The sequence below is a fragment of the Salmo salar genome, chromosome ssa05 (assembly GCF_905237065.1).
Source record: "Salmo salar chromosome ssa05, Ssal_v3.1, whole genome shotgun sequence".
NCBI lineage: Eukaryota > Metazoa > Chordata > Actinopteri > Salmoniformes > Salmonidae > Salmo > Salmo salar.
In genome coordinates this window covers 72,055,704-72,081,097 of record NC_059446.1, presented here as the reverse complement: position 1 = coordinate 72,081,097, position 25,394 = coordinate 72,055,704, and the positions used below count along the sequence as shown (strand labels likewise).

The 25,394-nt window shown below is 43.4% G+C and overlaps 3 protein-coding genes across 4 annotated transcripts in view; 2 read left to right on the top strand and 1 right to left on the bottom strand.

Annotated features, from left to right (window-relative positions):
• Positions 1-308: 308 nt before the first annotated feature.
• Positions 309-8,320, top strand: LOC106576951 (tumor necrosis factor receptor superfamily member 5). The gene is made up of 11 exons (XM_045718755.1): positions 309-465; positions 724-793; positions 932-986; positions 1,977-2,087; positions 5,421-5,582; positions 5,740-5,824; positions 6,138-6,196; positions 6,321-6,437; positions 6,805-6,824; positions 6,979-7,102; positions 7,323-8,320. Exons 2-11 carry the CDS (start codon positions 725-727, stop codon positions 7,568-7,570), a joined length of 1,050 nt encoding a protein of 349 aa, XP_045574711.1. The 5' UTR covers positions 309-465; position 724; the 3' UTR covers positions 7,571-8,320.
• Positions 8,321-8,441: 121 nt separating this feature from the next.
• LOC106576947 (tumor necrosis factor receptor superfamily member 4) lies at positions 8,442-12,561 on the bottom strand. Its single transcript, XM_014154505.2, has 6 exons — positions 12,428-12,561; positions 10,865-11,009; positions 10,660-10,791; positions 9,399-9,650; positions 9,085-9,201; positions 8,442-8,987 (listed from the first exon to the last, which is right to left on the bottom strand). The coding sequence occupies exons 2-6, from the start codon at positions 11,007-11,009 to the stop codon at positions 8,875-8,877; spliced, it is 759 nt and encodes a 252-aa protein (XP_014009980.2). The 5' UTR covers positions 12,428-12,561; the 3' UTR covers positions 8,442-8,874.
• A 7,973-nt stretch (positions 12,562-20,534) lies between these two features.
• Positions 20,535-25,394, top strand: part of tnr1a (Tumor necrosis factor receptor superfamily member 1A) — a 12,388-nt gene continuing 7,528 nt past the window's right edge. The window contains exons 1-6 of one of the 2 annotated variants that reach the window (NM_001141773.1): positions 20,535-20,625; positions 21,350-21,460; positions 21,771-21,882; positions 23,502-23,630; positions 23,784-23,933; positions 24,130-24,217. In NM_001141773.1, the coding sequence (NP_001135245.1) occupies positions 21,395-21,460; positions 21,771-21,882; positions 23,502-23,630; positions 23,784-23,933; positions 24,130-24,217 (545 nt within the window). In that variant the 5' untranslated portion in view covers positions 20,535-20,625; positions 21,350-21,394. Of the gene's footprint in view, positions 20,626-21,349; positions 21,461-21,770; positions 21,883-23,501; positions 23,631-23,783; positions 23,934-24,129; positions 24,218-25,394 lie in introns of those variants that run through there. The other variant, XM_045717705.1, reaches the window with a different exon arrangement.

The following is a 25,394-nucleotide window of genomic DNA, read 5'->3' as shown; positions in this document are numbered from 1 at the left end:
GAGCAATATGATTGTGTGTGTGTTTTTTTTGTTGTGGATTTGGTGAGTTTATGCTAGAAGCCCACTTGCATTGACTGCTATGCGTGTCTGCACTTCCTGAACTCCACCTGCCTGATAAGCTAACTTTACGAGGACAGCGAGATAAAATGTTTGTGACAAACTGTCTTTCACATCTTAAAGTATGTGGCGAAAATGATGAGACTTTGGTTCAGAGGCATTAGTCACCCTGCTGACATGCCTGTCTTGTCTGCCTGTCTGTCTCTGGCTTATAAATACACCACAACATCACTGTCAGTACACAGTGGGCGGGAGAGACAGGAAGAGAGGAAGATGTCACAGGTGAAGGAAATAATGACGCAAAGGATGGGTAGAGAAGAGAGAGACACACCTTAAAGAATAATAGTTGGGGGGGAGTTGAAGTTGTAGACAACAAATAGATTTGGTGTGGTCTCTACAGTGCAAAAGGTAAGACTACATTATCTTATGTGTTGGTAGTTTCCAACTCAGGTTTCTACATTGATATATTTTGAACTGAAATGAGGCTCAAAGCTAGAAGTTTGTGCAGTCACCATCAAATTGTGATAAACTTTAAGATTTTCAACATGTAGGAACCTTGTAACATCTTTTGGCATTATTTGTTGTGTGTACTTTTTAATACCTATTGAGAAATGTTACTGAATGAACTCAAATGACAGATTGTTAATGATTTAACATTGTTTATAGAATGGTGATGGAACAGTTATTTGTGGCTATGCTAATGATGTCTGCACACCTAGCAGTCTCATATCCTCTGGTAACCATTTTACTCCTTTTATGTCCATTCTTGTTATTTGTTATGACTGTTTATGAAAGCTGTTAGAACCGTTTGACATCTGTTACAACATTATGACAGTAGACCTCATGAGACTGTGTTCGTGTTGTGTGTTGTCAGACTACAGAGAGCTATTACATGGATGGAGGGAGACAATGCAGACTGTGTCCACCAGGTGAGAAAGAAATGCCCTCCATCATAGGCCCTTACTTTTTATTTGACTTATTGTTCCCTTTTTCTTCCCTCATCTCCACATTCTATCCCTTCATCCTACAATCAACCATTTTTTACATTAACAGTGAGGCAGATCGTTTCAGAATGTGTGTGAGTGCGCATAGGTTCTTAGGAATCATGAGGAAACTATGAGAGAGTTTCTCTCTCTCTCATGATGAGAAGTGGAGCTCTGTGCTATGACCACATCCTTCATTAGTATGCAGACTAGGCCAACAGGCTCTCGCTCTGTGCGCTCCATCTCTTCCTGTTATTCTCTGCTCTCGTGCCGCTATGCTCCTCTCTTCTCAGTCAGCAACAGACCGTGTACTAAAACGTTACCTGAATGTGTGTGTGCCGATGTGTCTAAAAGAGTTAGCATTATGTTCTGACATGCACTACTCATGTAGCCTACTACAGGACATTTATAAAACTGCAGCATCCATCAGTTTGTATTGTTATTGTAGTGCTCTCTTATGTCTTGACTTCCCATGTCTCTTCACTATCTCCTCGCTCCTCTCTTTCTACCTCGTTCTCTCTATCGCCCCATTTCCCTATATTTTTCCCAAACTTCATTTCCTTTACTCCATATCTGCTGTCCCATGTCTTACAGACGTTGAACCACTGGACACTTCCTGTTTCACACTGAGTATTTAAAACCTGTATTCCCGGCATAGCTCATTGTAATATATTTACTGCTGTACATATCATTCTTAGTATATCTAGTGTAAATTCTTCCAGTGTACATACGCATAGATTGCATTTGGGTTGTTGATTGGATTCGTCCTGCCGTTCTTGAATTCTTACAAAAAACAACACTTAAATGATTTGTGTACTTGTTTGACATTTTACTGCGTTAAGAGCTAGTAACACAAGCATTTCGTTGCACCCTCTATAACATCTGCTAAACTGTGTAAACTGATTTGATATGTTTCACCTCCCCTCTCTCTCTCAGGTCATTATCAGAAGTCCTGTTCAGAGTGCTCTCCCTGTCGAGATGGTTCCTACACAACACGATTGAATGCAGAGTCCAGTTGTCATTCCTGTTTCAAAGACTGCAAACGTGGTACATAAACACAAACACAACTCATTCACAGAGCAATGTAACATCTTTATTTAGTGGGAAATACTTACTGTATATTGCTTGTAAATATTTTTTGGGGTGGGGCCCATCTCTTCAGAGGACAAAAATAAACTTTGTTGTTATACGTACAGGGCATTCAGAAAGTATTCAGACCCTTTGACTTTATCCACATTTTGTTACGTTACAGCCTTATTCTAAAATTGATTAAATTGTTTTTTCCCCCCTCATCAATCTACTCACAATACCCCATAATGACAAAGCAAAAACAGGTTTTTATAAATTTTGGCAAATGTATAAAAATTAAATAAAAATTAAATATCACATTTACATAAGTGTTCTCACCCTTTACTCAGTACTTTGTTGAAGCACCTTTGGCAGTGGTTACAGCCTCGAGTCTTCTTGGATACGACGCTATAAGCTTGGCTTGGGGAGTGTCGCTGCAAAGCTATTTTCAGGTCTCTCTAGAGATGTTCGATCGGGTTTTACATTTTTTTATTTAATTTATTTCACCTTTTATTTAACCAGGTAGGCCAGTTGAGAAAAAGTTCTCATTTACAACTGCGACCTGGCCAAGATAAAGCAAAGCAGTGCGACAAAAACAACAACACAGAGTTACACATGGGATAAACAAACGTACAGTCAATAACACAATAGAAAAATCTATATACAGTGTGTGCAAATGTAGTAAGATTAGGGAGGTAAGGCAATAAATAGGCCATAGTGGCGAAATAATGACAATTTAGCATTAACACTGATACTGGGGTGCAAAAGAGCAAAGAATAAATAACAAATATGGGGATGGGGTAGTTTGGTGGGCTATACAGATGGGCTGTGTACAGGTGCAGTGATCGGTAAGCTGCTCTAACAGCTGATGCTTAAAGTTGGTGAGAGAGATAAAAGTCTCCAGCTTCAGTGATTTTTGCAGTTCGTTCCAGTCATTGGCAGCAGAGAACTGAACTGTGTAGATTGATGAACATTTAAAAAAAAGCTGTGATGTAACAAAATGTGGAAAAAGTCAAGGGGTCTGAATACTTTCTGAATTCACATTACATACATTGCATTTTTATTTTTTACAGTAGTTACATAGCAAGAGTAAAGTAATTTGATATTTTGATTTACATTAGATCTAGATAGATTGATAGTATTTATACATTGTGTTTTCAGTCATAACTAGAACATGTGTTTTTAAACCCACCCCTCAGCTACTCTGTCTATCCCACCTATCTCCATAAACCCACCCCTCAGCTACTCTGTCTATCCCACCTATCTCCATAAACCCATCCCACCTATCTCCATAAACCCACCCCTCAGCTACTCTGTCTATCCCACCTATCTCCATAAACCCACCCCTCAGCTACTCTGTCCATCCCACCTATCTCCATAAACCCACCCCTCAGCTACTCTGTCTATCCCACCTATCTCCATACACCCACCCCTCAGCTACTCTGTCCATCCCACCTATCTCCATAAACCCACCCCTCAGCTACTCTGTCTATCCCACCTATCTCCATAAACCCACCCCTCAGCTACTCTGCCTATCCCACCTATCTCCATAAACCCACCCCTCAGCTACTCTGTCTATCCCACCTATCTCCATAAACCCACCCCTCAGCTACTCTGTCTATCCCACCTATCTCCATAAACCCACCCCACCTATCTCCATAAAACCACCCCTCAGCTACTCTGTCCATCCCACCTATCTCCATAAACCCACCCCTCAGCTACTCTGTCCACCCCACCTATCTCCATAAACCCACCCCTCAGCTACTCTGTCCATCCCACCTATCTCCATAAACCCACCCCTCAGCTACTCTGTCTATCCCACCTATCTCCATAAACCCACCCCTCAGCTACTCTGTCTATCCCACCTATCTCCATAAACCCACCCCTCAGCTACTCTGTCCATCCCACCTATCTCCATAAACCCACCCCTCAGCTACTCTGTCTATCCCACCTATCTCCATAAACCCACCCCTCAGCTACTCTGTCCATCCCACCTATCTCCATAAACCCACCCCTCAGCTACTCTGTCTATCCCACCTATCTCCATAAACCCACCCCTCAGCTACTCTGTCCATCCCACCTATCTCCATAAACCCACCCCTCAGCTACTCTGTCTATCCCACCTATCTCCATAAACCCACCCCTCAGCTACTCTGTCCATCCCACTTATCTCCATAAACCCACCCCTCAGCTACTCTGTCTATCCCACCTATCTCCATAAACCCACCCCTCAGCTACTCTGCCTATCCCACCTATCTCCATAAACCCACCCCTCAGCTACTCTGTCTATCCCACCTATCTCCATAAACCCACCCCTCAGCTACTCTGTCTATCCCACCTATCTCCATAAACCCACCCCACCTATCTCCATAAACCCACCCCTCAGCTACTCTGTCCATCCCACCTATCTCCATAAACCCACCCCTCAGCTACTCTGTCCATCCCACCTATCTCCATAAACCCACCCCTCAGCTACTCTGTCTATCCCACCTATCTCCATAAACCCACCCCTCAGCTACTCTGTCTATCCCACCTATCTCCATAAACCCACCCCACCTATCTCCATAAACCCACCCCTCAGCTACTCTGTCCATCCCACCTATCTCCATAAACCCACCCCACCTATCTCCATAAACCCACCCCTCAGCTACTCTGTCCATCCCACCTATCTCCATAAACCCACCCCACCTACCTCCATAAACCCACCCCTCAGCTACTCTGTCCATCTCACCTATCTCCATAAACCCAGCCCTCAGCTACTCTGTCAATCCCACCTATCTCCATAAACCCACCCCTCAGCGACTCTGTCCATCCCACCTATCTCCATAAACCCACCCCTCAACTACTCTGTCCATCCCACCTATCTCCATAAACCCACCCCTCAGCTACTCTTTCCATCCCACCTATCTCCATAAACCCACCCCTCAGCTACTCTGTCCATCCTACCTATCTCCGTAAACCCACCCCTCAGCTACTCTGTCCATCCCACCTATCTCCATAAACCCACCCCTCAGCTACTCTCAGTCCATCCTATGTATTTCCATAAACCGCCCTCTTATGATTTCCACATGCCGTACATGTCATTTCTTACCAAAAGTCATAAAGGTATGTCTACAGTATGGACACTATTTATTACCATGCAATAGCTGTACTAAACCTTTTGTTCTGGCTGTGTGTGTGTGTGTGTGTGTGTGTGTGTGTGTGTGTGTGTGTGTGTGTGTGTGTGTGTGTGTGTGTGTGTGTGTGTGTGTGTGTGTGTGTGTGTGTGTGTGTGTGTGTGTGTGTGTGTGTGTGTGCGTGTGGGTCTGTCAGATTTGCACCTGGTGGAGGATGAGCCGTGTACTACTGTATCGAACGCTAGATGTCGCTGTGAGGCTGGTTTTACCTGCACCGACAAAGACGACCAGACAGGAAACTGTAGAGACTGTGAGAAGATCCCTCAGCTGCCCCCACCTCCCCTGCCACCTAGCAATGGTACTGTACAGTGTGTGTGTGCTCACTGGCCTTCTCTTATGCCTGTCTTCCTTCACTGTGTTGTATTCTTGCCAGGTTCTGGGTATTGAATCAGTGTGTTTGACTGTGGATAGATGTTGATGTTTTCCTGCCTGTGTGCACTCTGCTCTGATTACAGTAGTGGGCATCAGAAACAACCAGACAGGAACTTCCTCTGAACACAGCAGGACTTCCTCTCCCAGTGGACGCTGTCAACCTCCCAAGTGAGCCTTTATCCTTTTTTATCCTCCCTACTGTCACATACTCTCACATACTGGAACCAGACAGATAAACAGGCTCTGGTTGAAGCCTTCTCCTGACAGGTGGGCCACTTCTGGCAAAGTTGGTATTTTATGCTATATAACCTTCATACAACCAGAAGATCTGGTATCAAAGAATTGTCAGATATATTAGTGGTAATGGATATTTGAGATATTAGATATATTTCTCAGCTCTCTGGCCCCACTTCAGTGTTGACAGTCTGTGAATGTGTATGGATATGTTACATGATGTGTCCTTTACCTCTGTCTCACCCAGCTGTGACACTCCACGATCACCAGTCTCACAAGCAGGCAATGCCACTCATCACACCACAGGTGAGTGTGAGTACGAGTGTGTGTGTATGTGTGTGTCCATCAGTTATTTTCATTACAGTCAGAATATATTGAAACTGTGAGAAGATACAGATACAGTAGTTTCTCCATCTCCTTTCCCCACCAGCTGACACCAGCAAACACTTGGCAGCCATTTTGTGTCCTATGGTGGTCATTGGAATCCTAGCCGTTATCATTCTGTTATGTATCCGTCGCCCAGGAGATGAAGCCTGTTTCAAACAAGGTAAGGCAGTGTTCCTCTGTTCAGTCTCAACTGTAGTTAGATCATTGTGTTAGAGCAGACTCTCTCTCTCCACACTAGAATGAGATGAGAAAGGATTAGACAGTGATGTTAAATCTCAGGATAGGTCTGCACTGGGAGCCAACTGTAGCTTCTTGTGAATGGAATTTCATTCAAAGATTGCAACACTGTCTGTGTAGACATACTTACCAGTTTCTAGTGTCTACATGTACCTAGAAAGCATTCAAATGCAGAGTTAAGATGATTAAACATTGCCCTTTCAATCATCGATTCATCAATGACATACCCATGAGTGGCTTACCATCAGTTTGCTGGGTTGACTAATAGAGTTGTGTCTGTTATTTTCCAGCTCTCAAGTTCTGTAACAAGGTATGTGTAATACCTACGGTAACTTACTACATTGTGTGTGTAATGTTTACATTGTCATTCGTGTGTTCCTGACCTAAACCCTATATAGGCATTGTTGACAATTGTGTATTCCAATAACTCTGGATTTCTGGTGAATTTCTGTGCTCTTATGAAGGGAGTAAGAGAAGCGTCGCCTAACAAGACCAAAGAGCCAACTCCTCAGCACCGTGCCAGAGAGACACAGCCCAGTATTAAGCACCAGGCAGTGGATCCACCACCTATTACAGCAGCAAATATGGGTACTACAGATACAAATAATTTAAAAAAATAATGTAAATATGGTTGAGTTACTCTTGTGGTTTTTCCAATAGATGCACGTCAGAGTTTTGTATAGATGATGCTTTGAAGTCCATGGGGGATTAGCATGGGAAGTTGATTAGTTTCAAGATCCATCGTGAATAAGGCTGATGATGAATATAGAATCTAATATCACTTTCTCTCTGTCTGTGTCTCTCTCAGGCCCAGTCCATGTCCACAATGCTGGAACAGTCATCTTCAGTTTACTCAACCAGTTCACTGGTATGGGTGGAGGGACGGAAGAGAGAGGGCAGAAAGAGAGGGATGAGGAAGGATGTCCGGCCCACCCCACACCCTCCCCTAACATCCATCTATCCCAGGAGGAAAGGGATGGGGAGATGGACTGTGTATTCTTCCCTTCACAGGAACAAGGGAAGGACAGTCATGTTTCCAAGGAGGAGGTGCAATGAGGGGAGGGGGATTGAGGACAGAGGACGCACCAAGTGAAAGCTTCCCTTCTAGGATCAGTTTAGCCAACCCTACATCCTAATGTTAATCATAAGGAGGATTACAACTTACCACTGACCCGGATCAGTGGTAAGGGACAACATCTACCTGGGGCTCTATTCAGTCTGTATCACTACAGATTGCATGATAGAAACATAGAGGTCATTTCTGATTGTGTTTAATGTGTTTAATATGTGTTTAATGTGAAAGCAGTTGACACAGGAACATTGCCTTTACATTTCTTTCAGGCTGTAAAGCTGAACTTCCACAATACAGATTGAATAGAGCCTTTTTTTTTTTTAACTAGGCAAGTCAGTTAAGAACAAGTTCTTATTTTCAATGACAGCCTAGGAACAGTGGGTTAACTGCCTTGTTCAGGGGTAGAACGACAGATTTTTACCTTGTCAGCTCAGGGATTCGATCTTGCAACCTTGTGGTTACTAGTCCAACACGCTAACCACTAGGCTACCTGCCACTCTTACTCTCAGAACACTGGTGAATCCCAAAACTCTAGAATGGCCATTATTTCCTGTCCTAGACCTAGACAGATCTAGACATCTTACTATGGTGGTCATGTACACATCCACTTGCTCTCCTTTTATTGAACTGTGTAAAAAGCTTTCAGTCTCAACTGCTGCAAACTGTTTTTTTCTGTTTTCATGTGGCACCTTGAACTGTTTTTGCACAAATTAAAAGCAAAATATGAAATATAATTTTTCAATGAATACAGGTGATGGGGCGATTGTATGACATTACAGTAGGCCTGTAACATTTGTTCTTTATTTTAAATACAGCGCTGTGTGTTTTAAACAGCCACTACTATGTAAGAGTAAACACTAGCATAAAGCATAGATACAGCAAAAAGCATAATAATTGTAATGAAGGTGTAAAACATCTTCAACATAAACATGTACAGTACATGTATTCAGCACACAAATGTCTGTCTGTCTGTCTGTCTCGCGTGCGTGTGTCTGTCTCTCTCGTTCACACTCTTCCAGTTACCCTCCGCTCTTTCTCGGTCACAGACTCCCACTCATCTTTAGCCTGTGTCTTCATACTTCAAAGTGTCTTTTTGTCCTATTTTCTTGTCCTTTCTGAAAGTTCTAGATACAGAAGCCACTGCATTAAAACAATACAGCAGCCTGTCTAGCCTTCAGGTTAGTTTAACTTCAATGGGAATGTGAGGTAGTCTGTTTGTCTCCCGGGTCTCCCAGCTCGCTGTCCCATTGTGAGTTCTCATCCTCTCCTTTGACACCGACTTCCTCCATCATACGTCCAGTAGCAGCTCTGGCTTTCCACACACTTCCTGGACCGGCATGGGCACTTCCTCCTCCGCTGTGCTCTGATTGGCTGGAGTTGTCTTTTTGGGAGACCAGAAGCCTGATGGGCCAATAAGATGAGGGTTAGGTCAAATGTGCGTGTGTATGTATTGTGTTCAAAAGAACTACAGGACAGATCAACAGTGACGTGGACTTACTGTTTGTTGAACCAATCCATCGCAGAACAGGTTTGAGCTTTGAGATGGCAACAAGGCAGGTGAGCAGTAGACACACACACACTGCAGACAGACACACCGGGAGCCACTTGCTATCATCTGTTTGTGTGTGTATGAGAGAGAGAGGGGAGTAGAGAGAGAGAGGTCAGGGCCATAAAACACATGAACACCGGCATTGTATAAGGTTTTGGGTTTTGTGAGAGAGAGAACTATGCAGCTCTCATGGCATTTTTACATGTCACTTTGAACACTTTCAGGACATTTTCATCATTTGTATCCATTGTATTGTAGTTTACCTTGGTTTGGTTTTGTGATGGGCCCAGTACCAGGTTTGGTGACAGGTTTAGGTCTATGATTAGGGATACCAGGCACCGAGTGGTTTGACGCTGTAGCTGGCATGATGGGAGGTGTCGGTATGAGTTTGGGTGTGTTCGGGCTGGGGAACTCCTCACAGTCCAGACAGGTGCCACTGCCTTTGCAGCGGTAGCCTGGTTTACAGCTGCACACATCATTCTGCTTGGTGGAACAGCGAGATACATACTGCAGCTCTGTAACGGAACACAAGTCATAGGTGGTCTATTTGTTTATGTGCCTTCATGTATACTGACATTGACATAGTGTTTTTGTCACATAGTCAAACACAATCTGAAATCATGCCTGAATATGATGAAATAACTCATCTTCAAAATGACTCATAGGACATTGTTAAATCAGGTTTTGACTCACAACGAACTGAAGTGTATATTACCGTCTGACCCCACCCTTCACACACACACACACACACACACACACACACACACACACACACACACACACACACACACACACACACACACACACACACACACACACACACACACACACACACACAGCAGCCTTTTCACTAGACTGAACGTCAGTTAACGTGTTCACTGAGTCTGTGGCTACTCTCAAACCTCTCACCTCTGTGTTTACCCTCTGTTTAAAAATAGTTAGTCTCTATTTTTGTCCACCACTACACTCGATGACAGCATGTAATGAAAATGTTCTGTCAGCTGCACTTTCCGATATTTATCTCTAAAGTAAAAAGGTTATTTCCAGCGGTGAGATATCTGTCTACCACTAACCCCTCCCACTGTCCCCCCCATCACCACTGATATCCTTGACATTACATTTACATTTGGTAGACATGCCATCCCTTCAGCCCTCCAAACCCTCCTCTACTCCTGGGTGGGTGAGTCAGTGTTTCTCAGTGCCCCCCCTTCCCCCTCTCTCTCTGACTGTCCCACCATGGTACAGTGAAGGGGGAAATCCCTAGCAGGCTATGTGTTTTCATCTGTAAAGTCCTTCATAACTATGACTTAGAAAAACAGGTGAGTAACAGTTTTAGGCAGACAGACAAGACAAGCATCAGTGCCAATCATAGGTTGCTGGAAATGTGTAGATACACACACACACACACACACACACACACACACACACACACACACACACACACACACACACACACACACACACACACACACACACACACACACACACACACACACACACACACACACACACACACACACTTACCACTCATGCTGCAGCCATCGCAGGATTTGCAGCTTATGTCGAAGTTGTAGCTGTCTGAGTAGTAGCCGCTGGTGCAGTTAGCACACTGGGTAGGGCTGTTCTGACCGGTGCAGCGTCCCACCATATGCTGACCTGTAAAGGGCAACACATTAAATTACACATGCACACACACACACCTGATAAAAGTATTTTTCAAATGGCTTACCTGGTGGACACTTGTTGCAGCACCATTGGCTCACTGATAGTGGCCAAGCATACTGTCTCTCCTTGTTGCACATGAGGGATTGGACAAGAGAGAGGAGAGAAGGGAGGGATAGAAAGATGTGGGTGATCCACCAGAAGAGATGCATCTGAGAGGAATGAAGAGAAAAAGAGGAAGACAGTCAATATTTAAGATATTTTACATGAACTTCAGAACATTGACATACACTGAGTGTACAAAACATTAGGAACACCTTCCTAATATTGGGTTGCACCCACTTTTGCCCTCAGAACAGCCTCAATTTGTTGGGGCGTGGACTATACAAGGTGTCGAAAGCGTTCCACAGGGATGATGGCCCATGTTGACTCCAATGTTTCCCACTGTTGTCAAGTTCGCTGGATGTCCTTTGGGTGGTGGACCATTTTTGATACACTCGGGAAACTGTTGAGTGTAAAAAACCCAGCAGCATTGTAGTTCTTGACACACTCAAACTGGTGCACCTACTACCATACCCCATTTAAAGGCACTTAAATCTTTTGTCTTGCCCATTCACCCTCTGAATGGCACACATACACAATCAATGTCTCAAGGCTTAAAAATCCTTCTGTAACCTGTCTCCTCCTCTTCATCTACACTGATTGAAGTGGATTTAACAGGTGACATCAATAACATTTACATTACATTTAAGTCATTTAGCAGACGCTCTTATCCAGAGCGACTTACAAATTGGTGCATTCACCTTATGATATTCAGTGGAACAACCACTTTACAATAGTGCATCTAAATCTTTTAAGGGGGGGGTTAGAAGGATTACTTTATCCTATCCCAGGTATTCCTTAAAGAGGTGGGGTTTCAGGTGTCTCCGGAAGGTGGTGATTGACTCCGCTGTTCTGGCGTCGTGAGGGAGCTTGTTCCACCATTGGGGTGCCAGAGCAGCGAACAGTTTTGACTGGGCTGAGCGGGAACTGTGCTTCCTCAGAGGTAGGGAGGCGAGCAGGCCAGAGGTGGATGAACGCAGTGCCCTTGTTTGGGTGTAGGGCCTGATCAGAGCCTGAAGGTACGGAGTTGCCGTTCCCCTCACAGCTCCGTAGGCAAGCACCATGGTCTTGTAGCGGATGCGAGCTTCAACTGGAAGCCAGTGGAGAGAGCGGAGGAGCGGGGTGACGTGATCATAGCTTTCACCTGGTCAGTCCGTCATGGAAAGAGCAGCTATTCATAATGTTTTGTATACTCAGTGTTTACCACATTCATAAAGATATCATCCAACAATATATTATCAAGAGATAAAGCATTGCAATGGCAGGACATTATCGTAGGCCCCAACAGTAGCTGTAAGAGACAGTTTCAAGGACATGAGAAACAGTAGACCACCTAAAGTAGAACACATGATACTGACTCCAGACAAAACGCCAACATGCTGACAGTGAAAAACAAAGAGGTAACAAAACCCGATGACACAAACACATCCAACTGTATACCATTATAGATACATCAAGCACGCCCAGGACTCTAACGACAGACCTGAACAAAACTTGTTTCAGTAGGGAAGTGTAGAGTCTGACTTACCGTGTCTCAGAGAGGATGAGAGAATGAGATTGATGTGACTCTGGACCCTCTGACTGTGTGACTGAACTGGGGATCACAGTGTGTCAGAGTATTATTCAAAAGATGAGTCATAAGGGAAACTGCCATTTCAAAAGACTTCTATCTCTCTCTCTTTCTCTCTATGACGACCCCCCTAGTTCACTCTGAACCACGGTGCCGCTTAAAATCCTAAACTTGCCCCTCTTCCACCCCCTTTCTTTCCACTGCCGTTTGTCCTTCTGTCTCTCTTTCATCAAAAACTGTGATATTAGGTTCCAAAACAATCTTTAAGACTCTCTTATGTTCATCTGTCTCTCTCTCCCTCTCTGTGTTGCTTTGATGATAAGGTAATTTCTGAGTGAATATGACTACATTACACTCATCTTAGGACCAGTCATTTTCTTCACTGTAAGCAGCAGCCGTTCTTATATAAATTCACCGTCCAGTCAAACATACTCAGATCAGACTGAGAGAAATGACGTTGACATTCTTTACGGACATGTACACAACAGGTCTTTTGAGCTACATTGACTCTTGTGGGTTAACTGAATGTCATATTTTGCCTATCATGTTTAGTGTGTACCTGCGTGTGCGAGTGCGCGTGTGTCTTGTGAATGTGTCTGCGCCTGTGTGGTGAGTGTGGTTCAACTATATGCAGCCGTCTCTCTCAGTCAGTGGTCACGTGGTTTCATTGACTCTGTGGTCTGCTCCTTCTCAACTCAACCTGCATTTTCACAGAAGCCAGGCCACATCACACGACCCTGGGTGAACTGTTACAGCCCAGGGAGCAGCGGCAGGGACGACCCTCTACACATCTCCCTCCACCTTTGCCTCAGGCCTCTGAGCATTCACTACTCATACAGCGTACACAGATTACTGTAACAAACAGAAATGACTGGGCTGAGCCTCAGAGTCTGCAGAAACAAACAGTTGCCAACCAAAAAAACCAAATGACTGATTCTCATTAATGTTCCTCCTGCGTTTTCTTATTATATGTTTACCATTGGCTGAAGGGTACATTTAGTTTCTTTATTATTAAAAAAACAAACATTTTTAACCCTCTTCGGAGGACAAATCTGTTTTTTTACATTTTTTTGTTGCTACATACACACATACATTTTACATACATGGTACTTTTATATAAAGCAGTCACATAACAGTTATACATTACCTGTTACGCTCGTTGTTGGAATGAGACCAAGGTGCAGCGTGGTAGGCGTACATTTTACTTTTATTAAAAATAACACCGGAGAAAACAACAAAATACAAAATGAACGTAAAGCTATATGCAGTGCAGAAAGCAACTACACACAAACAACTTCCCACAATCTAAGGTGGGAAAAAGGGCTGCCTATGTATGATCCCCAATTAGAGACTACGACAAACAGCTGCTTCTGATTGGGAACCATACTAGGCCAACAAAGAAATAGAAACATAGATTTCCCACCCTAGTCACACCCTTACCTAACCAAATAGAGAATAAAAGGGATCTCTCCCCCCCCCCAAAGGTGCGGACTCCGGCCGCAAAACCTGACTCTATAAGGGAGGGTGCGGGTGGGCATCTAGTCTCGGTGGCAGCTCCGGTGCGGTACGTAGACCGGCACCGGGTCTACTAACTGTTATGTGACTGCTTTATATAAAAGTACCATGTATGTAAAATGTATGTGTGTATGCAGCAAAAAAAATATTTAAAAACAGATTTGTCCTCCGAAGAGGGTTAAAAATGTTGTTTTTTCTGGAAGCTCTGGACTGGGAACTGTCGCCGGAAGCTCTGGACTGGGAACTGTCGCCGGAAGCTCTGGACTGGGAACTGTCGCAGGAAGCTCTGGACTGGGAACTGTCGCCGGAAGCTCTGGACTGGGAAGGCGCACTGGAGGCCTGGTGCGTGGAGCCAGGACAGGTGGCACCAGACTGGTGACACGCACCTCAGGGCGAGTGCGAGGAGCAGGCACAGGACGTACTGGGCTGTGGAGGCACACTGGAGACACATTGTGTATCTCCACAAAACATGGTGCCTGACTGGTCACACGCTCCTTAAAACGAGTGCGGGGAGTTGGCTCTGGTCTGAAACCTGGCTCCGCCAACCACCCCGTGTGCCAAAACATTTTTTGGGTGGGGGCTGCATCTCTGGCTTCCGTCGTGGTGGTGAACTTCGAAGTCGCCGTTGATCCTCCCTCGCTGCCTCTGTCTTCTCCCATGGAAGGCGATCCATTCCTGCCTGGATCTCTTCCCACGTCCAGGACCCCTTTCCGTCCAAGATATCCTCCCATGTCCAGGATGTCTGCTCCTCCTGGGCACGCTGCTTGGTTCATTGGTGGTGGGATCTTCTGTTATGCTCGTTGTTGGAATGAGACCAAGGTGCAGCGTTGTAGGTGTACATTTGACTTTTATTAAAAATGACACTGGAAAAACAACAAAATACAAAAACGAACGTAAAGCTATGTGCAGGGCAGAAAGCAACTACACACAAACAAGATCCCACAATCTAAGGTGGGGAAAAGGGCTGCCTAAGTATGATCCCCAATTAGAAACAACGACAAACAGCTGCCTCTGATTGGGAACCATACTAGCCCAACAAAGAAATAGAAACATAGATTTCCCACCCTAGTCACACCCTGACCTAACCAAATAAAGAATAAAAGGGATCTCTAAGGTCAGGGCGTGACATTACCAAACATAAGCTCTTTAATCTCACCAATCAGCCACTCTCCCCTCAGCCACTCACCCCTCAGCCACTCTCTATGACGTATCAGCGTCCTGGTATGTTGTATGAATATCCATGGTATATGCGGAAATGAAGAACCGGAGGATTTAAGGGCACTCCTTTTATTGTTGAACCAGTCCTTTGGGGGTCAGGCCGTGGTTAACGCAGCAGCGTACTTAGTTTTCTTCGGGGGATGACCCTTCTGAGGATGACCCTTCTTGGGGTTCCTTTGAATCATAATCCTCAGGATTCGTATATATTATGCACTTCCTCAGCCGAACAATGCTCTGACGCTGTTGGCTCTGTACAAAAAGAGCGTCTTTTGACCTAAACTCCTTTTGTTTTAATGATGAGTATTGTATTGAATGGCCTCTAAAAGTACATTTAAAAGTGTCCCATACAATAAGGGGATCTGCTGTACCTATGTTGTACAAAAAAAACGGCAATTATGAATTATTTTGTCTTAGTTAATGTCACGTCCTGACCAGCAGATGGAGCTAGTGTTTTAGTTTTGGTCAGGACGTGGCAGGTTTGTGTTTGTTAAATGTTGGGTTGATGATTGGGACTTCCAATTGAAGGCAGGTGTGTATAGTTGCCTTTGATTGGAAGTCCTATATAGGTGTGTGTGTTTGTCTTTGGGGTTGTGGGGAATTGTTCTGTGAGCTTTGCCAGACTGTTTGTTTGTTTGTTTGTTTGTTTGTTTGTTTGTTTGTTTGTTTGTTTGTTTGTTTGTTTGTTTGTTTGTTTGTTTGTTTGTTTGTTTGTTTGTTTGTTTGTTTGTTTGTTTGTTTGTTTGTTTGTTTGTTGGTTGGTCGTTCATTCATTCATTCTCATGGTTTGTTATTTTGGCATTCATTTTGATAGTGAATAAAAGTCAAGATGAGCCTGCACATACCTGCTGCGTTTTGGTCCTCTTCTCTCCAGTACGACATTTTTAAGGATGAGTACAACTTATTTTATGACAGAATTCCCCACCAAAAAAGGACCAAGTAGCGGAAGAAGGCTGGCGAGGTAAGGGAGACCGAGAGGCACCCCCAATAATTTTTTAGGGGGGGGCACAAGGGCTGTTTGACGGGGCAAGAGCTGCCCGCCAGTCAACAGTCGCCAGAGCTGCCCGCCAGTCAACAGTCGTCATCAGAGCTGCCCGCCAGTCAACAGTCGTCATCAGAGCTGCCCGCCAGTCAACAGTCGTCGTCAGAGCTGCCCGCCAGTCAACAGTCGTCGTCAGAGCTGCCCGCCAGTCAACAGTCGTCGTCAGAGCTGCCCGCCAGTCAACAGTCGTCGTCAGAGCTGCCCGCCAGTCAACAGTCGTCGTCAGAGCTGCCCGCCAGTCAACAGTCGTCAGAGCTGCCCGCCAGTCAACAGTCGTCAGAGCTGCCCGCCAGTCAACAGTCGTCGTCAGAGCTGCCCGCCAGTCAACAGTCGTCGTCAGAGCTGCCCGCCAGTCAACAGTCGTCGTCAGAGCTGCCCGCCAGTCAACAGTCGTCGTCAGAGCTGCCCGCCAGTCAACAGTCGTCGTCAGAGCTGCCCGCCAGTCAACAGTCGTCAGAGCTGCCCGCCAGTCAACAGTCGTCAGAGCTGCCCGCCAGTCAACAGTCGTCAGAGCTGCCCGCCAGTCAACAGTCGTCAGAGCTGCCCGCCAGTCAACAGTCGCCAGAGAGGTCAGACTGCGCTGAACTGCCGGAGAGGTCAGACTGCGCTGAACTGCCGGAGTGGCCAGACTGCGCTGAACTGCCGGAGTGGCCAGACTGCGCTGAACTGCCGGAGTGGCCAGACTGCGCTGAACTGCCGGAGTGGCCAGACTGCGCTGAACTGCCGGAGTGGCCAGACTGCGCTGAACTGCCGGAGTGGCCAGACTGCGCTGATCTGCCGGCGTGGCCAGACTGCGCTGAACTGCCGGCGTGGCCAGACTGCCCTGAACTGCCGGCGTGGCCAGACTGCCCTGAACTGCCGGCGTGGCCAGACTGCCCTGAACTGCCCCGAGTGGCCAGACTGCCCCGACTGTCCCGAGTGGCCAGACTGCCCCGACTGTCCCGAGTGGCCAGACTGCCCCGACTGTCCCGAGTGGCCAGACTGCCCCGACTGTCCCGAGTTGCCAGACTGCCCCGACTGTCCCGAGTTGCCAGACTGCCCCGACAGCCTGGAACGGCCTGCACCTGAGCCACCTCCAGGATAGGTGGGTTGGGGAGGGAGGGTGTAGCACAGTGCCGTCGTTGACGGCAGCCACCCTCCCTTCCCTCCCTTATGGTTTAGGGGTTATTGTTTGTTGGGTTTTTGTTGGGGTATTGGGGATTTTCTTGTTTTTGTTTTTTAGGTCCATTCCGGGGTCTGCACCTTGAGGGGGGGTACTGTCACGTCCTGACCAGCAGATGGAGCTAGTGTTTTAGTTTTGGTCAGGACGTGGCAGGTTTGTGTTTGTTAAATGTTGGGTTGATGATTGGGACTTCCAATTGAAGGCAGGTGTGTATAGTTGCCTTTGATTGGAAGTCCTATATAGGTGTGTGTGTTTGTCTTTGGGGTTGTGGGGAATTGTTCTGTGAGCTTTGCCAGACTGTTTGTTTGTTTGTTTGTTTGTTTGTTTGTTTGTTTGTTTGTTTGTTTGTTGGTTGGTTGGTTGGTTGGTTGGTTGGTTGGTTGGTTGGTTGGTTGGTTGTTCGTTCGTTCAATCATTCTCATGGTTTGTTATTTTGGCATTCATTTTGATAGTGAATAAAAGTCAAGATGAGCCTGCACATACCTGCTGCGTTTTGGTCCTCTTCTCTCCAGTACGACATTTTTAAGGATGAGTACAACTTATTTTATGACAGTTAAGAACAAATTGTCATCGAACAGGCTTTGATTACATTTCCAATCTCCACATGGAAATTCTGTAAGAGTTATATGGATTCGGTCTCCTATTAATACTTTTTAAACTTTTGATGCCAGCAAAAACGAGACTAGGAAGTAATCAAGACGAATAGCTTGATTAAGCCTCCTCCATGTATATCTCACTAGGTCAGGGTTTTTCAACCTCAATACATCTACTAGTTCTAATGTATCCATGATCTTCGTAATCTCCTTAAGTGCTTGAGGGTGATAGTTTGTAGAGTAATTTCCTTTACAATCCATTGAGGTACTTAAAACCGTATTATATTCTCCCACCATAATAATAGATTATTTCATTGCTTGTGAGCTATTATATATTTTTGAAAAAGTGGGGATCATCATTATTTGGCCCATATAGATTAATTAGCCAGATCTGTTTTTGGTCCAATAACATATTTATAATAATCCATCATCCTTGTGGATCTGTTTGCACAATTGGATCAACATTTGTATTAATTAGTATAATCACCCCTTTTGAGTTTCTTTGCCCATGACAAAAATACATTTAGTTTCTTGATGATGTACTGTAGTTGGATGACATCTAGTACACAGAACAGAAGAGACTTTAGAGGGCATACACATGTTGCGATTACACTCAGCAGTCTTTACTGTTGGTTGGTGCATCTCTCAATACTAATTAATTAAGTTAAAACTAAGTCATTTTAGAGTGGGACAACATTCCACAGACCACAATCAACAGCCTGATCAACTCTATGCGAAGGAGATGTGTCGCGCTGATCAGGGCCTAATTTATTTATTTGAATTGATTTCCTTATGAACTGTAATGAATTGAATTGTTGTTGTATGTTGCGTTTATATTTTTGTTCAGTGTAGAACAGCCAGTAGCGGAGTGTGTGTGTGGGGGGCCGGGGGGGTGAGAGCGCTTTGAGAAGGATGTGGGTTCTGAAGTAAGGAAGTACTTCTCACTGCACTGCTGAGCAATCAGATAAACACAGGTAACAGAAAGATAAGGCATTTTTATCATCTTTATATTATATATATATATATATATATATATGTGGGGTAAGTTGAGCCAAAGGGTTAGTTGTTTCTAGGAAACCATACACAAATTGAATCAAGTGACCAAATATTTAGGAAGAGGTCATCATTTCATAGAGTCTGTGAAGGAAGAAACCACATGGAAAAAGCAGCATGCAAGTTAGGTCCAAAAAACGGATTTTCATAAAGTCAAATACATTTAGTGTGATATATGTTTCATGATGCTAGTTATAGGTTAGTTTTAAAGTAGATAGTTTTAAAACTTTTATACACAGGAGGTTGGTGGCATCTTATTTGGGGAGGACGGGCTCATGGTAACAGCTGGACTGGAATGAGTGGAATGGTATCAAGTACATCAAACACAAGGTTTCCATTTTTTTTTATTCCATTCGTTCCAGCCATTATTATGAGCCGTTCTCCCCTCAGCAGCCTCCACTGGTTTTATACATCAGTTTGGGGTCTATATAAGCTACAATAGGAGGTCCTAAACCTAGCATGAAAGTGCACCCTTGTAGCTGTGTGGGCAAATATAGTCAATATGGTTTCTTTGGGGTAAATTGTACCATTATTATTGTGTGTATATATAATGTATGTAAACTTTGTTGAAACTCTGCTGTCTGTATTCTGTCTCTAAATGTTGTCCATCACTAGCAGCACCATATCACCAAGTACAATTCTGAGTATGTGTAAATGTACTTGGCGAATAACGGTGATTCTGATTGGGCGAGGGGCAAGTTGAGCCAATGTCTAATCAACACACCCCATACAAATGATGATTACAATTAGTATGTTTTTTGCATAATATGAATAGTATTTTGAAGACACCTCGCATTTGAGTGATTAGTCAAGTTTAAAAGATGAAAAATGCCTTCCTCAGTTGAGTTTACCCTCTTGGACACAATTGGTGTTTTCTTCCGTAATACAATACATTATCGCTGGGATATGAGGTTACACCTGGGCCTGAGTCTATGTTAAATGTAAATGTTTTAAAATGTACAGTTAGAAATGTTTCGCTATGCTTAGGCTACCCTGTCCCCGTACTCAATTTACTCCATACCCGGGGTAAATTGTGCCAAGAGACAAGCTATCTTTTCAAAAGGATTATGTTTACATGAATTCTGATTATTTCCAGGGACACACAACTTCCTGAAATATACCTAGAAATCTTTGTTAGATACTATATTTCCTTGACGTAGTGATACTGAATGTAACAAATCGCCCAACATATTTAGCATTATGCTACATCCCGATAAAAGAAACAATCCCCCTAGCCCCCTGCAGGTGTTTCAATTGTTGTTTTTATATACACTTGGGAAATGTCTCATGTGACCCATAGGCGCACAGCCTGCTATTGCTCAATCGAGTATTATAAGCCTTTATCATACTACCTATGGTGTAACCTATATTACGCCCTGCAATTCAGACTTCCTTGAAACAATGACGTTTCTTTTTTCCCGTTTGAGTCCGCCCCCTCACTAGAACTCGCCATTTAATACCCTGGCGTATCTTTTGAGATTTGAATGCATTTCTTAAAGTCTTACTACAAATTAGATTTAAATATTGGAGACTCGACTGCATCGCCATTTGTCATGTAGGAGCGGTTTTGATAAAGGTAAGTGACGGTAACTCTCCGCCTGTAGTTTTGGGAAAAGAGATTGATAATATCGGACTTCTGTGGCTAAAAACAGTGGGTGTACGCTACAGTGAAATCGAAACTAAATACGTTTTCTCGGTTTTTATTGTGGCTTAAGTGGGGTGTATTCTTGAACTAGATATGAACTTTGTATGAATTAAAATGCATATCCTAGTTATAACATAAGTCCCGGAAAATAATTTACAAATAATTTGCCTCGCCATAAATGGGTTCCCGAGTGGCGCAGCGGACTGAGGCACTGCATCTCAGCGCTAGAGGCGTCACTACAGACACTCTGGTTCGAATCCAGACTTTATCACAACTGGCCGTGATTGGGAGTCCCATAGGGCGGCCGGGTTTGGCCGTCGTAAATAAGAATTTGTTGTTAACTGACTTGCCTAGATAAACAAAGGTTACATTCTAAAAGAAATAAATACATAGCCTAGATCCGATAGGTTATGTACATTATTTTTTGAGACTTGCGTTATAACGCAAGCTAGGCTATGCGTTTTAAATCAAACAAAGTTCATATCTATATAGCCTTGACATGGTAGTATTAAAGTTATTTTTACACAGCGAAATACTGATTCATATTGACAACATTTTCTTTGCACTAGAAAAAAGGTAAGTCAAGTAGACCTAATATGTGAAAGCATTATGAAGAGTTTTGTCCCACGTGTTACCCCATCTCTTCTTTCTGCAGGTGTTCTTTTAAAGATGGTGCTAGTGAGAAAAAGGGTGTGAAAGAATGGACGTCTTGAGAGGGAAATGGAAGGAAAAATGCATTCTGAACGTTTGCGCTCTGCTCGTATTGGTAAGACATTTTAACACGAACAGATGCATAATGCCGAGTCCTCTACCAATAACATAATGCCCCATCTAGTCGTACTTATTTCTCAGCAATACATCAATTATCCCCCACCAATCCAACAAATTTGTCAATTATTCACACCAATCAATTCAGTGTTAATAAATTATTAAATCAGTAAATCAATTAGTCAATCATTTCAGGAATAGGCCTATACAGTAGCCTATCAATCAGTTATAAAATATTTTCAGTAATTACATATGACTGGTATTTGATTGGATCTGTTCTATAACAACAATGTAATGTAATGTTGCAGTGCTGGTCAGTAGACCCCTACCTCTTGGCACCACCACCTGAGGGGAGTCAATGCCCTGACGGGAGTCATTACCACAATGCTAACGGGACATGCTGTCGAAAGTGCCATGAAGGTAGGCCTTCTGTACTGTACTATATTACACTGCACTTATACAACTGGGCCTTTCCATTCCAGAGGGTAATGTGGGTGTAACTTATACTTTTCCATACACTATGCATTGAGTTGAAAATCAAATCCGCTTTAAAGGGAACAGTGCCACTGTTCGCCCCAGAACTAGGGTAACTATATGTCCCGGATTGTTTTATTTATTTATTTTTATTTCACCTTTATTTAACCAGGTCCCTAATTTTTGCCCTTTGTCCAACGTCCTGCAACCAAACAATCATGTCCCTCATTTTATCAACAAATTAAAACACTACTAATTTAGAAAAAAGCTAGATTTTTTTTATTTTTTAGACTTCCTATTCATTTGATGAGAATTTACATTCCAACCTGTCTCTTTTGCAATCAAGTTGCCCATATGACAATATACTATAGCATAAGGATGTGGTGCTGGTGATGTTAAAGGGGAAATCTGCAGTAACTACATCCATTTTTGGATTCAATTAATGACATTACATTGTTGTTATAGAAATACCTATTGATTTTTGAAGAATATAACTTAGAAATGCCCCATGAGCTTAGTTCAACTGTCGTACCCCATCAGAACCCTAAATATAAGCTTGTTTTACTCCAATGTTTGTAAACAAAGTAAATGTTAACAAATATTGTATAGTCTCAAAACATGGTTAAAACTATCATTTTGATATCCTGGATGGTCAGTCCTTGCATAGCTCTGTCTATGAATTTGAGAGTGGCTACGTTTCTCCGGCCCCATCCCTCAACTTGTTTATGCTTTCTTATTGTTTCAACTGCTGATGGACGCTTCTAACACTTCTCCAATGTTGTTGAGATCTGATATCCTGCACAGCGCAAGAAGAGATGTAGGCCAATGTCATATCATCAACCAATCACATTTTTCAAATATTTTCGTGGCTAAATTCCAGCTAAACTTGGAGAGGACAGTTACCTACCGGTGTTTACAAAAAGCGTGTGTCTAACGAAGAGCTACAAAAGTAAGTAAACAGCCGTATTAGACTGAAAAATATAAGGTCATTTCGTCAAACTCTCCATGCTCATTAGTTGCTCATTCAACATATTTGATGCTACTTCACTCAATCCTGTTTGAAAAGTCTATTTTCTTTTCCCCCTGAGAGGAACCAGAAATGTTTAATTGGCCAAATATTCCCAGATTTCCGTACAAAACAGCCACACAAGTGGTCTCTTGTTTCTGGATCACCAAATGTTGCGCAAGGCAAAAGAGAAGGCTACGTGTGCTTCAATTGGCTCGCTCGGTGCAGCGGGGAGATGTGTGCCTGTGTATTGATGTCAGAGGGGGAAAACCTAGGTTTGCAGTAACTTCTTTGTTGTTGTAATATCCCAAATGGATGTGGCAGTTTCACCAGTTAAGGATTCCAGCTTTAAACCAAAATCTTATTTCAAGATTCTACTCTTATTGTGTATAAAAGATGGCCGTTCAGTCGTCTATCACACGGTAGGCCTACATACTGTATACTATATTTGTCACTCTCTAGCCTAGTTTTAGCTCTGACATATTACCAGGTTTTACAGTAAATCAATTTGCTGGATTGTGTTGCCTCCCCCTTAGTATGTATGCCTTGTGTTCTCCAGGGTTTAAGCTGAAGGAGCACTGCACTAAGGACGGCGAGAATAGCCAATGTGTCCCCTGTGAAGAGGGCAGGACGTACCGAGAGAAGAGTAACTATGTCAAGACCTGCCTCCGTTGTACACTCTGTGTTGGTACAGTACAGTTATTTAGTAACATTTTCAATGATTTACAATAATGTGCAATTATAGATGGTCTCAATATGGTATGAAAGCAAATGTCTCTTGTCTTCTCTCTCTTTCTCTCTGTTCTGTTCTTCTTGGCTGTGTTGTTCCATACACCTGTAGACAATGAGGAAGAGGAGTCGCCATGCAAGAAGAGTAGCAACACACTGTGTCGCTGCAAAAAAGGCTTCTACAAAAATAGAATAAACTCGGAAACACGGGAGTGCCTCAGTTGCAAGACATGTGGACCTGGAGAGAGAGAAACACAACCATGTGAGTTTGTCTTGCTAGTGTGGTTCATAATGTTTCCCGTCTTTCCAACCAACCTGGTATTTACTTATGGATTACACAGTATAACGGTTATTACATAATAAGGACAACCCTTTGTTTTGTTCTACTAGTAGTATTATTTGTGTGTGTGTATGACAACGTTTGTGTGTGTACTGAGTGTACATACTGTTGTTGACAGGTACTCAAGAGAGTGACACAGTGTGTGAATGTAAGGACTTCTACTTCCGAGACAAGAAAAACAACAAGACCTGTCTTCCATGCCAAATGTGAGTACTGGCTTGTAAACAAGCCGACACTCTTTTGTCCGTTAAAACTCTTGGGTTCAGCCCTAGTATATAATTATACCCACAGGAAGAGCTGAAGAGTAAGTATGCCTCTTCATCCATTAAATATCTTGGAGTAAATCAAACAAAAGATACACCCAAACTTTATGACATGAATTACGATCACATCAACAAGAAAATATATGATGACCTGGACAGGTGGAATTCACTTCCCTTGGATCTTAGTAGTAGAATTGAAACAAGCAAACTGCCGAGGTTACTGTATTTGTTCCAATCACTGCCCATAGAAATCCCGCCTAAACAGTTTAGGGAATGGAATAAACGATATCAAGGTTTATCTGGAACAGTAAGAGACCAAGAATTAGATATAAAACATTACAATTACCAACAAATAGTGGGGGTATGCCCTTACCAAACCTAAAAGATTATTATGTCAGCCCAATTGAGACCTCTGGTGTGTTGGTGCAATTCAGAATACGAATCCAAATGGAAAGACATTGAGACTACTTTGACAGAGATACCCATACAGTCCGTTTAGGTTAATAAGGGCATGGTAACAGAAATACAATAGACAAAATCAGTGGATTAATTTCTGTCTGAAGACATGGTTTAGGGTTGTTAAGCAAATTAATTTAGACAGAGAGGTCAAACTGCTGAGTTGGCCCACATACGACCCCAGCTTCATCCCTGCAATTCAGGATAGTAGATTTAAACAGTGGACGCAGAAAGGCATCATATGCTTTTGTACAATTATAAGGAATGGGATCCTGGAGAATTTCCAGGACCTAAGTAAAAAAACATGGCTTAGATGAACAACATTTTTACAGATCCATATAAGTTCAACACTATTTTTTAATAGAGATAAAAGTGATTGACCCTCGAGCACGTCAAAAATGTATCCAAGTATTCACTAACGCATACAACTTGGGGAGTAACAAAAAAAACTATTTCAAATCTTTACTTGGGTATTCTATCCTCAAAGAAACATTCTACAAACTACATTAAACAGAAATGGGAGGAGGAACTTAACATCGAAATAACTGATGAAACATGGTTGAACATATTTGATTCTGAACTAAGCTCTACCAACTGAAGGACTTGGAGAGAATTCTGTTGGAAGAATGTTATAAGTTTCTTCACCTAAACTGAAATCAAACCA

Coding starts and splice junctions, on each gene's coding strand:
- LOC106576947 (XM_014154505.2), bottom strand. CDS start 11,009: ATGCATCTCTTCTGGTGGATCACCCACATCTTTCTATCCCTCCCTTCT. Junction 9,651..10,659: donor CGATGGCTGCAGCATGAGTG/GTAAGTGTGTGT, acceptor GTTCCGTTACAG/AGCTGCAGTATGTATCTCGC. Junction 8,988..9,084: donor ATGGATTGGTTCAACAAACA/GTAAGTCCACGT, acceptor TTGGCCCATCAG/GCTTCTGGTCTCCCAAAAAG.
- LOC106576951 (XM_045718755.1), top strand. CDS start 725: ATGGTGATGGAACAGTTATTTGTGGCTATGCTAATGATGTCTGCACAC. Junction 5,825..6,137: donor GGACGCTGTCAACCTCCCAA/GTGAGCCTTTAT, acceptor TGTCTCACCCAG/CTGTGACACTCCACGATCAC. Junction 6,197..6,320: donor TGCCACTCATCACACCACAG/GTGAGTGTGAGT, acceptor TTTCCCCACCAG/CTGACACCAGCAAACACTTG.